This window comes from Setaria viridis, chromosome 2 (genome assembly GCF_005286985.2).
Source record: "Setaria viridis chromosome 2, Setaria_viridis_v4.0, whole genome shotgun sequence".
NCBI classification, from domain to species: domain Eukaryota; kingdom Viridiplantae; phylum Streptophyta; class Magnoliopsida; order Poales; family Poaceae; genus Setaria; species Setaria viridis.
This window is the reverse complement of record NC_048264.2, coordinates 3,651,075-3,665,874: the sequence shown is the minus strand read 5'-3', so window position 1 is coordinate 3,665,874 and position 14,800 is coordinate 3,651,075. Positions and strand designations below refer to the sequence as shown.

At 39.7% G+C, this 14,800-nt stretch overlaps 1 protein-coding gene across 1 annotated transcript; it reads left to right on the top strand.

The window, feature by feature from the left end:
* Positions 1–1,699: 1,699 nt before the first annotated feature.
* On the top strand, positions 1,700–14,011 carry LOC117845303 (ubiquitin C-terminal hydrolase 12). Its single transcript, XM_034726295.2, has 32 exons — positions 1,700–1,838; positions 2,143–2,221; positions 2,965–3,112; positions 3,211–3,368; positions 3,478–3,743; positions 3,824–4,042; positions 4,141–4,249; positions 4,331–4,446; positions 5,329–5,427; positions 6,543–6,652; positions 7,117–7,191; positions 7,344–7,422; positions 7,501–7,647; positions 7,721–7,801; positions 7,908–8,027; positions 8,429–8,551; positions 9,246–9,323; positions 9,710–9,798; positions 9,893–10,001; positions 10,127–10,195; positions 10,281–10,391; positions 10,686–10,741; positions 10,828–11,005; positions 11,093–11,194; positions 11,269–11,340; positions 11,441–11,506; positions 11,618–11,683; positions 11,775–11,858; positions 12,567–12,683; positions 13,155–13,229; positions 13,325–13,408; positions 13,506–14,011. Exons 1-32 carry the CDS (start codon positions 1,803–1,805, stop codon positions 13,545–13,547), a joined length of 3,363 nt encoding a protein of 1,120 aa, XP_034582186.1. The 5' UTR covers positions 1,700–1,802; the 3' UTR covers positions 13,548–14,011.
* Positions 14,012–14,800: the final 789 nt, after the last annotated feature.

Below are 14,800 nucleotides of genomic sequence, written 5' to 3'. Positions count from 1 at the left end.
AGTGAGCCTGATACGTTCTTGGTTGCATGCAGTAGGTACCCAGTCATTCCATTATGGCTCTGCCTTTGCTATTTGCATTGGAGCCACTTATTGGGTAAACAAAAGCTTCACCGCATTGAGATTCCTAGAACTGTTTAAGCTGAGCCCTATGTAACATTTCTCTTTTCAATTTGTACTAAGAACAAATGAGAAGAAACACTGCTGGCCATTTTCCTTTAATTGTGTTCACAGGTGACAATTGCACTTTACACTGCCATGTCAAGATAAGGTTGTTTCGGTTTCAAATTGATAATATTGTTGTATCCTAATAGTTTTTTTATACTGTTGCTTATCTTCAGTTCTACTGTGTTGTCATTTTATATGCCCAACCTTGGCTACAATTTTAGGAGGATGTCTTACTAGCTGGAAGTGAAGGTATGTGTGTTTGATAGCATACAGTAAGAGGTGTTCATCAGTACATGTTCGACATACTTTGCTGATTGTTCGACATACTTTGCTGATTGAAGAGGGAAGACCTGGAACTTAAATAGTTAAAGAATTGGAAAATTTGATTTTTTTTTTGCTTGAATCATAGTGAAAAGGCCACGCTTTTGTAAATTTCCATGGCATAATTCCAAAACATTTCCATTTTTTAAGTAGTCCATGCTATTAGAGCATCTTTTACAAAGATAAGATATTTGAGACAATTAAAGACGAAAGTTTATCTTGCATTTAATATTCTGAAACTCAGCTCCATTTTTAAAGTGTTAGGTTCTATATTGCACTTGTTTATCATTATTTCATAAAAAAGTAGCCGATCGAGTTTTTATGGTCATATCCAGTTGGCTTGATTTCCATATACTCAATATTCTAGAGTAGTTAAGGCTGTGAAGATGGGTATCCTGATAGGAACACATGTAGAAGTGATACAAATTTTGATTTGGTGCAAGATAGTTTGCGGTTATGTACTGAAGCTCGAACTATACCTACTTTATATTTTCTTAGACATAGGAAGGTATATTTGTACCAAAGCCCAACAGTAACCGGTTATGCAGTTCTAAAACTGAGTTAATACCAAGGTTTTGATCCTTTTATAGCTGGGTATAGTTGATAATGCAAAGTCAACTTGGAAAAAAAAAGTTACCACTTGCAAACTCAAAGTTTTGAGCCTCACACGTCAACTAAAACAAATTCTAAAGCAGAACACTAGCCCAATCACAGCAAAGCCGGGCCAAGTTTTCTAGTATACGGTATAACTCGATCTATGTATTACACAGATAAGTGAATAAAATCGAATACAGAAACAGAACTAGCTACCTGACACGAGCAGCACGATTACCTCAACTAGCTGCTATCCGCCGCGATCACGATTACCTCACATCGCATCGTCTATTCGTCTCCATGCCGGGGCGCGAACCGTGAACCTCCCGGCGGCCTACGTGAAGCGAAGCGAAAGCTACGCCCTGTCGGGGCGGGGTCCCTCCCTCCTCGCCCTCCCTGTTCTACCCGGCACCCCGCCGCGTCGAGCCTATAATATCTCAACCGTCCATCCCACCGCAGCCCTCGATCCCAGCCGCCCACCCGCGCACCGTCCTTCCCCCGCAAGCCTCCGCACAAGGCCTGGAACTTTCCACGGCCCAAAAACCTCTCCTTCTCTCTCCTCCCCTCTCCTCTTCCTTTCTCTCTCCTCTACCTCCCCCACCCCCTCGCGATCTCCACCGCCCCCCCCCCAACGTAACCCACTCCCGGGTGTGTCCCCACATCGCCGCCGGCGACCCGCGCCTCCGTCCCCTCCCCGCCCGCCGCGCGCGTCCCCGCCGGCCATGACGACCTCGCCGCCGCCCCCGCCGCCCGCCGAGGTAAGCCTGCGCGAGGGGCGCAGATACGCCCCCGCGCCCCCGTTCCTTCCCCGCCTCCTCTCGCGCGGGCCCCGCCCGCCGCATCGGGCCCCGAGGGCATCGCGGCCGTCGGGCGGGGCGCGCGCCCTCGCCCTAGGTCTCTGGGTGGGTCTCGGGGTCGGGGGTTCTGGCGTGGCGTGTTGGGATGGGCGTGCCCTCCCCCCGCGCGCGTACGGAATTCTAGGGTTTGGGGTTTTGATGGCTTCCCTGAGGGATGGAGCAATGGATCTGAGTTGTGCCTCTCTCGTGTTTTCCCCCCTCGCAGCAGCAGCAGCAACAGCAGGAGGAAGAGGAGGTGCTCGTGCCGCACCAGGAGCTGCCGAATGGAACGCAGCCAATGGAAGGTTTGATTGGTTCATTCTTGCGAATACTTCACGTCATTATGTGCTATGGGTTGACAGATAGTTTATGTTCTGTGACTTGTTACTTGTAGTGTGTAGATACTCAGACCAGCTATCTAGCCAGGCTGCATTTTTGTGTCCCATATTTGTTATGATCTCTGCTTGTCCTTGCGTGGTGTTACTGCTGCACTATACCATTATTTTTTTAAAATCTTCTGTGCACATGGTGCCCTTGTCACTAGTGCTCTGGCCGGAATTTTACTGTATATAGTATTGACTATGCATCATGCTTGTTCTATGATTTGGCATTGCTGTCGAATTTTGAATCTTAATGTCTTCTGCAATCTGTTCTTTTCAGTATATTTCGTTCATAGCTTACATAGTGTATATGTGGGTGCTACTAATTACTACTCCCGAGGAGTTAAGTTGTGTTAGAACTGTGCTGGTCTGCGCGTACTTACATATCTGCTTTTATGCCAATGCAAGTTTTTTTATTATACAGTAATTACAGGAGTGGCTGTAGTAGTAATTTTTGCGTGCAACAATCGCAATAACATGACAAATTCCTCCAATTATTGGGGTGCATTTTCCATTACTATTTGCAGTAGTTTAAGTAGTGTTGTTGATTTTGAGCCTTTATGCACCATCAACTTAGAACCACTTTGTTCTTTTATCTGCTCTTTTGTTATTTGATCTAGCATTTGACTTTATCAGCTATTCATGCTTTCTCTCCTTCACCATGCCAGTTGTGCCTGCTGAGCCAGCTGCTACTGTGGAAAACCAACAGATAGAGGATCCACCAATCTCAAGATTTACTTGGACTATTGAGAATCTATCAAGAGTTAGCACAAAGAAGCTCTACTCCGAAGTTTTTGTTGTCGGAGGCTACAAGTGGTAATTGCTTACTTTCCATTTGCCTCTGAATTAGTATGTTTAATCAACTTTACCATTCTATTTTTTGTGTAATTGACGGGATCCATTCTGTTGTGCAGGCGAATTTTGATTTTCCCTAGAGGAAATAATGTTGAATTCTTGTCTATGTATTTGGATGTGGCCGATTCTGGAGTCTTGCCATATGGATGGACTAGATATGCGCAGTTCAGCCTCTCTGTGGTCAATCAAATTCACAACAAGTTTACAATAAGAAAAGGTGCGTCCTTTTATCACGCCGTTTACGTTTTAACCTATTATTTATCAAGATATTGATCGCTTTGAGGCTTCAGTAACAAACTTAGCCAACTAACTTTTGACCCCTGCAGAAACACAACATCAGTTCTCTGCTCGAGAAAGTGATTGGGGTTTCACTTCATTTATGCTGTTGGGTGAACTCTACAACCCCAGTAGAGGTTATCTTGTAAATGATACTTGTATAGTGGAAGCTGAAGTTGCTGTGTGTAAAGTTGTTGACTATTGGAGTTATGACTCTAAAAAGGAAACTGGTTATGTTGGTCTGAAAAATCAAGGTGCTACTTGCTACATGAATTCTCTTCTTCAGACGCTGTACCACATCCCGTATTTCAGAAAGGTACAAATGACAAATTCACATATCATTGATTTTCTGCTGAATTTGTTCGGATATAGCTAACTATAGGTATTTCTTATCAGGCTGTTTATCACATGCCCACCACTGAGAATGATATGCCCTCAGGAAGCATTCCGTTAGCTCTACAGTCACTCTTTTATAAGTTGCAGTATAATGATAGCAGTGTCTCTACAAAGGAGCTCACAAAATCATTCGGGTGGGACATGCATGATTCATTTATGCAACATGATGTTCAAGAGTTAAATAGAGTTCTTTCCGAGAAGTTGGAAGATAAGATGAAGGTTTGACGTCTGTAAGGTCTTTTCTTTTATATCCTCCGGTGTTGTTTACTGAACTGTTGTATCTCTGACTGAATTATGCTTGTAAATGTTGATTCAAGGGAACTGTTGTGGAGGGCACTATACAACAATTGTTTGAGGGGCACCATATGAATTACATCGAGTGTATCAATGTGGATTTCAAATCAACAAGAAAAGAATCCTTCTACGGCAAGTGGCGATGTTATTTACATATGGGTGGCAAAGTTTAGACCTGACTGTTGTTTGACCTAGTTGTATATTTCAATGCAGATCTCCAGCTTGATGTCAAAGGATGTCAGGATGTCTATGCTTCATTCGACAAGTACGTTGAGGTGGAGCGTCTGGAAGGTGACAACAAGTATCATGCCGAACAGCATGGCCTTCAGGTTAGTTTTATGGAGCTTGTGATAATTAAACCTCTTTCACCTTGGGTAGCATGACAGCATAATCACAGGGCCATTGAAAAACCGGAAGAACTAAGCTTGCCTTTGTTTAACAGTTGGAATCTAAATCGTATCGCTTAGATAAGGACAAATTTCGTTCTTAAAAAAACTCAGGGAGTGCTGCTCAACTTGAAACTACCACAATTTATTCAAATTGTATAATATGAAGGTTGAACAGTTTGTGGTAAGATGCATCTCAGGTGTAAAAGGGTGCACCGGAAATGCAAAAATGTTTACAAATCATTTAATTGAATGGCAACTTGTGGATCCTCAAACTTCAACCTTCTAACGTTTGTAGGCATCATAACATGCCATATAACATTATGCTGAGTGACCAGATTTCTGGCTAGTATAATTATATCAAATTCTTCTACTTGTTTCTTGGTCTTGTTGAGTTGAGACGGTTATAATGTTAATCAGTTTCCGCGGCCCTCTGAGCACTCTTTGCATAATTTTAGAGTGTGTGTACATGGACTCCATGAGAATCCCCAAAATTCTCAATGTAATCCACTAAAAAACAATCGACCAACCTAGGAGGGACTAGGTGGCATTGTAAAAAAGATGAATTTAGACACCCAAATTCGACTTGGAAAGGACTTAAACCTGGTGGCTGGTATCTACACCCACACCTCCCACCAACTGAGCTAGGTCATCAGTTCCTAAAGTAATCCACCCTTAATTATTATTTTTACAGGCATAATCTAATTGAGTGGCATAATAGTTTAGGTAAACGATACCTGTGTATATCTGACAAGGGCAACCAAGAAAATCCTGATTTATCATTTATTTGTATTGTTTTTTAGAGAAAATATTCTGTTGTTTCAGGATGCAAAGAAAGGAGTTCTTTTCATCGACTTCCCCCCTGTTTTGCAACTTCAGCTAAAACGTTTTGAATATGATTTCATGCGGGACACGATGGTGAAGGTTTGTATCAGTGCCTAACTAGTTTTCCTTCTTCATCAGTTAATTTGCTTTTCAGGATTTCAGAAGCTTTTATGTTGAAAATGATGATATACGAGACTATGTAGTCTTAGCTTTAGCAGAAATCTTGAGGCACTAAACATAAACTGAAATACCGCATAATGTGTTTTTCTTTTGTGCATGTGGGCATTGAGTCCAGTATCTGTTCTATCCTGACCTATGTTCTGATTTTTTTTGGACTATTACTATTGATTCCAAGCTACATACTAGATGATGCAATTTTATTATTTTGGTCAAACATAGATGGCCATATAAATGTTGTTTTTCCATAACGTGCTGCACTAACTACTCTGGATATGCTGCCATTTTCGAGTATGAATGGTATCTTCTAGGGTGATAGATAAAAATTATGTTAGTCAATGTTAGCTGGAGACATCTGTGCTGAATAGCATGCATCAGGCTTTTGCATTAGGAATTCAATCTACATTAGCCATACATTGGTTTGAACAAGCTTAACTTTTCTCTCCTTTTTTTCAAACCTATTATTTTTAGCGACTTGTAATTATGTACCATCGGTAAGATACATTTTAGATGACACCGACTAGTGATGCGCTTGAGATTGAAGCTGCAATAATATGACTTTATTCTAATGCCATTTCCCTTTTAGAAAATGCAACCCTGAATTTAGGTTCATATGTACTTTCCAGAAGGTGCATTTTCACATTTCAAACAACATAATTTCTTACAAGCAAGCTTAGGTAGGCTAGAGATTATACCCAACGAGAGTAAAGAAAAGGGGATAAAAGGATAAAAAAACTTCTTGAAATCCAGACACAGAAAATGTTAGGTCATGTAAGTTGCGCGAAAACAAGTTTATGATTATGATCGTATAGTTTATAATATCCTACACTCACCACCTGTGATTATACATTTTTCTTTCTTTTGTTCTGCATGTGAACATAGTACTTGGGATTTTGTTTGTATGCACAAATGCATAAACAAAAAATGTGTTTATATGTGCTGAAATTTATGAACTTTAATGTGCTGTGTGACATTTTACCTTCCATATTTTAATTTGTAGCCTTTTAAGGATGCTTACCATCTGTTTTGAACCACAGATTAACGATCGCTATGAATTCCCACTTCAATTGGATCTTGATAGAGATGACGGAAAATATTTATCTCCTGATGCTGACAGGAATGTGCGGAACCTTTACACCCTTCACAGGTCAGTGAGATATCTTTCAATTATTTTCTGTTTACTTGCATGCATTAATATTTCAAATCTCAGTAGTTGGAGATGCCAAGCATTAATATACTGGCTATAAGTTGCCAAGCGATGTTTGTGAATTTCTGGCCGATATGACCTGTTCTGGACTCTGCTAATGACAAAGATGATGTTGCCCTGAACATAGTTATTGTCATGTCTTGCTTGTTTTTAGCTGAATTCAAGCAACGATACATGTACTTGTGTATTAGATAAACAGCCATGGCTAATAAAATTGGGGCTCTAGTGCTACAATGAAAAGAGATGCTAAATGGTCTAGTTAAAACTTAAAAGGTTTTTTCATGATGATGCATCTCTGTTATTATTTTTCCATGATGCATTTCTGTCATTAATTTTTTCCATGATGATGCATTTCTGTTATTGTTTTTGTATCAGTGCAGCTAATAAAAGTTGTGCTCTTACAGTGTTCTTGTCCATAGCGGTGGTGTTCATGGTGGACATTATTATGCTTTCATACGACCTACCCTTTCTGACCAGTGGTATGGCTGATTTCCTTCTATTTAAAAAAGAATATGATTTATTATGATCCTATGCAAATATTAACACACTTGTGGGAACATCTTGCACATACTTCTTTGGCAACAAGTTCGTTTGTTCATGTTAAGTATTCACTGGAGGTAAAATTTTCCAGGTTCAAGTTTGATGATGAGCGTGTAACAAAAGAAGATGCAAAGAAGGCACTGGAAGAGCAATATGGTGGTGAAGAGGAGGTATTTTACAATTTCCGAGGCCACATTTTTTTTATTCAGTATCTTATAAACACTGAGCTGATCAATTTCGTTTTGCAGCTACCTCAGACAAATCCTGGATTAAACAACACTCCTTTCAAATTTACTAAATATTCAAATGCATATATGCTTGTGTACATCCGTGAAAGTGACAAGGACAAAATTATTTGTAATGTGGATGAGAAAGACATAGCAGAGCATCTTCGGGTAAGTTGTACCCTAAGATTTGAGTTTCAGGGTATCTTCTTTTGTAGGCTCTAATACTTCCGTCTGCTCTCAGATTAGATTGGAAAAAGACCGTGAAGAGAAGGAGCGGCGGAAAAAGGAGAAAGCTGAGGCACACCTCTATACCATCATCAAGGTGTTTTAGTCAACCTTCTTGCATATAACATGAGTTGCCCTTGCTTCAGCATTTTTTTTTATTTTTTTATTTTGTTTTGATATCTTATGCTCATCCTATTATATAGGTCGCGAGGGATGATGACTTAAAAGCTCAGATAGGGAAAGACATATATTTTGATCTTGTTGATCATGATAAAGTCCCAAGCTTCCGCATCCAAAAGCAGATGACCTTTGCTCAATTCAAGGTAATCACATGACGTGATGGTGTATCTTGGCATATTCCTGTCAAAAGGAATCAATTTGCTTGTTGTTACTCAAGGACTTAAGTAGGCTTACCAGTGATGCCACGCATTAATGTTAGATTAAAAAGCACTCTTAAGTTTATCTCTGGTAGACCAACTTATGTTCATAGTTCAAGATTTAAGAAGTGCACATAAGCTTGAAATGGCACAATAATAGTTTGTTTTTGCTATCCCCTTTTACAGCTTCAAGGAATTATTTTGATGGTTGGTCTACTAGGCCTATAGTCAATCTAATGAATCTATGTGCGAATCATGTGCACTGCTGTTAGAATGACCTTACTTGCTTGTTAAAAGAGAATCTCCTAGTTGGTATACTGATTACTAATCTATGAAGTGCTTTACAGGAGGAGGTTGCGAAGGAGTTTGGTATTCCTACACAGTTTCAACGATTTTGGCTGTGGGCCAAGCGGCAAAACCATACTTACAGACCCAACCGACCATTGTCTCCTCAAGACGAAGCACACACTGTAAGATGATTTCATTACACATTTAATTGGATTGAAGGATGCCTAGACATAGTTACACCTCTGTAGTGCTTTTGTGTGTCATTATATTGTGCTGCACTATGGCTAGCAATTTGACTAACAGAATAGACTTGCAGATTTGCATCAACCCCAGTTTGTTACCCTGTTGTTTTTGGACCATTTGTGTCATGTTTGGAAAACTGCATAATCCATATTAATTTGCACAAATTTGAATTTGAATCATCGATTTCCCGTACTGTTGATGATGCATATGTTTTTAGACATATTTCTTTTGGATGTGAAGTTCCTCAATCTCTTAGGTTTGAATAGTATTCAATAGCTATCGTGCATTCAGCTCAGTTGCCCTTTATATCTTGTTGAGTCACTTATGGTTGAAACACCTTTGCTTGAGTAGTGCTAATGTATCATCGGTATTTGACTAGTGGGTGAGTTCTTTTCAGATAAATCTACCACTCTGACTGTAACATTAAGAATTCATATTGAAATGAAGATACTTTGATTCTGTTCTACCCATTGTAAAATCCATATGTTTTCTCATGAGCCCAGTGTACTGTGGGATTTATTGTTGAGCTGATACTTCTTTGCCTTTTAATCACTCTTGGGCATATGTTTGAGTTGTATACTTGTTTTTCATGTGCGTGAACACGCCAGTTCTAAAGGAGAGCATTTTATATAGGTTGGGCAGTTAAAGGAACTGGTGAACAAGGCCCACAATGCTGAACTGAAATTGTTCTTGGAAGTTGAACTTGGACTGGTAATATCTTCTTTCCTATGAGCTTTTATTGATTCCGTTGTGGAGGGTTATAAACCAAAGCTTGCCACATCTCCCTTGGGCAAGTTTGTTCATACTCGTCTAGTCACTAGTGTTTACTTGCTAGTCATAAGTATTGCGTGCTGAACTTGTTTCCAGCTGGCCTCACATAATAGGTATAAAGATTTGTGGAAATAGGCAAGGATGACTATGACATTCATTTTCTAAGCTGCACTGTAGGCAAGTTAAGCAGAAAATAATGTGGCTTGCTTTAGCATTGTTAGATATGAACCAAACAAGCCTACAATTTAACGCCTTTCATTTTACCAAATCTGTTCATATGGTTAGAAACTGATAATCTGTTCTCAATTTTTTCATGGGTGACATAGGACCTTAAGCCTCTTCCTCTTCCAGAGAAGACCAGAGATGATATATTTCTTTTCTTCAAACTCTATGATCCTGAAAAGGAAGAGCTGCAGTACTGTTCCTACTTTCCAACTCAGTACTGTGTCATACACTCATACTTGATTTTTTGGTTCGATATTTACTCTTCTGCTGAATGGATTGTTCAGGTATGTTGGTAGGCTATTTGTAAAGGCTTCAGGAAGACCACAGGACATTCTGCCGAAGTTAAGGATGTTGGCAGGTTTTTCACAAGACGATGATATTGAACTTTTTGAGGTTAGTCTCTTTCTTAAAAAAGCCTACACTGCCGATTTTTATGCAGTATACACATTCTTCTGCTTCATGATTTTACTGTTTTTTCCTGATGATATGCTTTTTATTTTTCCTTTCATCAACTTTAGGAAATTAAGTTCGATCCCAATGTGATGTGTGAATACATTGATAACAGGCTTCTGTTTCGATCTTGCCAGGTAATACCTAATGTCAGGTTGTTTTAACTTAACATCGTACTTGTTCCCGAGATGCTTTCTTACATTGACTCTTTTGTGTTCACAGCTTGAAGACGGCGACATAATTTGTTTTCAAAAATCTTTAAAGCCAGATAGTGCTGACCGATATAGATTCCCTGACGTCCCGTCCTTTTTGGTGTATATACGTAACCGACAGGTAATGTGGAGTGTCCCATGTACTAGAATTCTGAATTCCATTATATATGAAAGATCTAAAAGAAAACGTTGTACCAATGAATTTTGTCTTCCTATTTGCTTTACACTAAGCAAGTTCATGATTTACACTTCAGAAAAGAAAATAACACTTTGTACAGCATCTCTATGATCATTATATATTGTCTTTCCTGTAATCTCTATTGTGCTCTAATGTTTGACCATGAGGATGCGAGTTAACATCTTGACATCATCATCCTACCTTTTTTCATGTTATAAATTCTGTTGTAATATTTAGGTGGTCCACTTTCGTTCACTGGAGAAGCCCAAGGAGGATGATTTTTGTCTCGAGATGTAAGAATGTGGAATGCTGTGATTAGCAAACTGTGATATTCTGTACTGCTACTAAATGTTTTCCTTTTTGCTTTTTTTTTGTACAGGTCAAAGATTTTCACATATGATGAGGTTGTGGAAAAAGTGGCTCAAAAACTTGGAGTGGATGATCCATCAAAAATTCGGCTTACATCGCATAATTGTTATTCGCAACAACCTAAGCCTCAACCAATAAAGTACAGAGGCGTTGAACGTCTACTGGACATGCTGATTCACTATAACCAGGTCGCTACACTGATTTTTTTCTCTCTCTTCAATTGGATTCTATGCAAAGTAAAGTGGAGAATGACATGTTGACTTTTCATGTATCAGACTTCTGATATTTTGTACTATGAGGTATTGGACATTCCACTTCCAGAATTACAAGCGCTGAAGACATTAAAAGTTACTTATCATCATGCCACAAAAGATGAGGTTATTTTCCTGGGGTCTTTCAGTCATACAGTTGATCTTTGTATGTTCCCTAGCCCTAAAGCATATTTTATCAGGTGTCAGTTCACAGTATAAGATTGCCAAAAAACAGCACTGTTGGTGATGTGCTAAATGATATTAAATCGAAGGTATATCATTATCCCTTATTTTGTGGTCTGTATTTGACATACTCTGATTATGGAGTCCTTTGTATTTGTGAGGTTAACTTTTTGTCTTGTATCCGATCAGGTTGAGTTGTCTCATCCCAATGCTGAGCTAAGATTACTTGAGGTCTTTTATCACAAGATATACAAGGTGCTACCATTGTTGGTTTAATAGCTTCTTAGTTGTAATAAATTCTGTTATGCATGTATCACAACCAACAAATTTTAGAGGCTATTGTTATTTAACTTGGAATTCCTGCAGGTTTTCGCACCAAATGAAAAGATAGAAAACATTAACGATCAGTACTGGACATTGCGTGCTGAGGAGGTATGTTATTTCATGCTTCACAACTATACTGGTGTTGAATGGTTCATCTCTCTCCTATTTATCAATGGCTATTTTGCATTCTCTTTTATAGGTTCCAGAGGAGGAGAAAAACCTTGGTCCCTTTGACCGCTTAATTCATGTATATCATTTTACAAAAGATACTCAAAACCAAACGGTAATGCCTCCATCATCCATGTTGATTTTTTTTCTCGAACACCCGTGTCGAATTTGTGTGCCTATTCCTTCTTATTACGCTGCCACCTTATCATCCTAATACTACGTTTGGTCAAGTGTTCTTTTTACTCTAATGCTGTCTTTCTTCGTCTAAGATTATTATTATTATTATTTGATATCTCTTGAAAATAAAACTTATTCTAGCAATATCTTTTTTCATCTCATTCATGTATATCTTTATAGTAAATTTCCCCTTGGGTATTTATATGTTAACTTAAGGGGTCTTCAGGGACTGCTGTACTTCAGAAATATGATAAGTTTGTCGCAGTGCTACTTTTAGAACATCTCAGTTATTGTAGAATAAACGTGTTTATCCAGGTTCATGCTTGTGTCTAGATGCATAGTCTCTAGAGCTAGCTAATTTTCAGCATCGAGTTATAGGAGTAATAGGCACAGTAGTTATTTTCTGCATTAACATGTGTCTGTTCCTGGAGACCTGTTGGGGCTTTGGTCCTTTCATAAGTTTCTGTTATGTATGACTTGTTATCCTTATGTCTGACATTATAATGCTCAGTGTCTTGTATAAATTCCTGAAAAATAGTTTATCATTTATCCATGGTTGGGATGGCAGTACTGCTATTTCGTAATTAATATCATATTTATTTGTATAGTTAAAAGATATGCTGAATATTTGCGTTACTGTCAACAGCAAGTTCAGAACTTCGGAGAACCTTTTTTTATGGTTATTCGTGAGGATGAGACCCTATCTTCTATCAAGGAACGTATACAGAAAAAGCTTAAAGTTCCAGATGAGGATTTCTCAAAGGTAATGCCACTCCACTGTCTAACTAGAGTGCCTAACACTTTTCCCTTCAAAAAGCTGCCTTTTAGTAACCATTAAAACATTTGCTAGAACATCTAGTTACATTTCTAAGTTTATGTCCTTGTACTTCTTGGAATTTTGGAACCAATACTTGGGTAATCTGAAAGCCAACCGTTGGTTCATGATAGTCGGCATTATAGCTGTAAAGTGTATTCTTAAAAAATCATTTCTATGCCATGAAAGAAAAAGGATAGAAATGTTGCTATTAAGTGTTATCTTGATTTCTGGTGGCTACTATTTATGAGTTCCATGAAAAACCATCTAGTTCAGAGCTGTTCAGTTTTATGAACAATCGGATAGCTCAAGTGCCAACTTGAATACAACCATTTTTAATGTTTGACCAAGGTTAGATTGTTTACAGTGTTTATTTACCTGTTAACATTCAGTAGTAACCAATGTTCATTATTTGGACAGTGGAAATTTGCATACATTTCACTTGGCCGTCCAGACTACTTTGAAGATTCAGATATTGTGGCTACAAAGTTCCAGGTACATATATTTGCTGAAGCAACTATTGCCTGTAGCTATTATTTATCTTGCTAATATCTGAACTTTTATCTTCTGACATATTTAACCCTATCCAGAGAAACATGTATGGAGCTTGGGAGCAGTATCTTGGTCTGGAACATCCAGACACAGCTCCTAGGAAGGCACACACGGTTAATCAGGTACTTGTTAGCACATTGTTTCCAAGGATTCGCATTTCTACTGATTTCATAATATTTCTTGGTGGATCTGTAATGTTTATTTCTGTTCAATGTGCAGAACCGGCATTCATTTGAGAGACCTGTAAAAATTTATAACTAGGCAAGTTAGAAATTTGAGCGATGAGCCACCACCCAATTACCAAGCAAGGGCTGAGATTGCTGGCTTGAAATAAAGTGTGCCATAGTCCAGGCGTGTTGCTCAGTTTTTCGATGGAGCTGCTGAGCTAGTTTCAGAGGAGGCTTTTTTAGTATGATCGGGGCAGCTTCTCCTCATCGTTCCCCGCTTTGCCCCGGATATATAAAGTTGTGCAGAGATGACCCCCACCGAACCATTGTCTTTCAGTAGATAAGCCGGTATTTCCTGTTAGGTGACTTTATACAGTCGAATAGGCGACGTTTTAGTTGATCACTTTGTTCAGCAGTTGTTGGTACTAGGAGTCCTGGCCTGGAGCTGTTAAGGTGCTGTCCTGCTGTATATTATTGACGCTTAAGTGTACAAGCCTCAGTCGTTGGCAATCACACGGAGTTTGTAATTCCCAATGATATATTTCTGCGCCTGCCGTATCTCTTGTTTGTTTCTGCTTGGCTGATGTATCCCAATCTCTATTGCTCTAGCGTGAAACATAGCGACAGTTTGACAACACCTGAACCTGTCGACTTATGTATGCTGTCCCAATATATCTGTACTACTTTTCCCATGACATGCAAAACGAAGCTCTAAAGATGTATATTCAGAACCAAACATGTAGTCATCATAAAAGGGTCTGCTTACATACTTGCCCTGCAAAACTTACGAAATGATAATTTTCCGGTGAACTTATTGACTTTCTTCGTTAGCCTTGCTAGCTCGCTTGAAACTGTGTTGTGTCGTCAGAGGAAATGGTGGGAAACTTGGATCACGCAGGGTGTGTTCTAAACCTTTTTGATCAAGTTTTGTAAAAGAGGGTATCATCATGAGCTAGATTTCATCAGCATCACTAAAAACACGGCGGCGGCTGCACGGCCGCGAGGACCGGTCCGTGGTGTACGCAAAAGGCAAAACTAGGGAGCCTCACCTCACGGTCGTCTCGCGCGAGAAGCTGGCCGAGCTCCTCCACGGCGGTTGGCAGGCGCCGGCGACAGGGCGCGCTGGTGGCGGAGAGGACGCCGCACCGGGACCTGCACGGCGTGCTGCGGTGGGGGTGCTTCCTCTAGCAAAATCTTGCCTAGCAAATCAAGCTTCTCCACGGCCAAGGATTTGCCGGAACAAACCGCACCACTGCCACTGCCGTAGCCGTGGATGGTCCTGCTCTCCTGCACCAGCAGCTTGCTCTCCCTCCAACAAAGCAACCAGCTTCTCTCCTTCCTCCAATC

Coding starts and splice junctions, on each gene's coding strand:
- LOC117845303 (XM_034726295.2), top strand. CDS start 1,803: ATGACGACCTCGCCGCCGCCCCCGCCGCCCGCCGAG. Junction 8,552..9,245: donor CTCAAGACGAAGCACACACT/GTAAGATGATTT, acceptor CATTTTATATAG/GTTGGGCAGTTAAAGGAACT. Junction 11,195..11,268: donor ATCATGCCACAAAAGATGAG/GTTATTTTCCTG, acceptor ATATTTTATCAG/GTGTCAGTTCACAGTATAAG.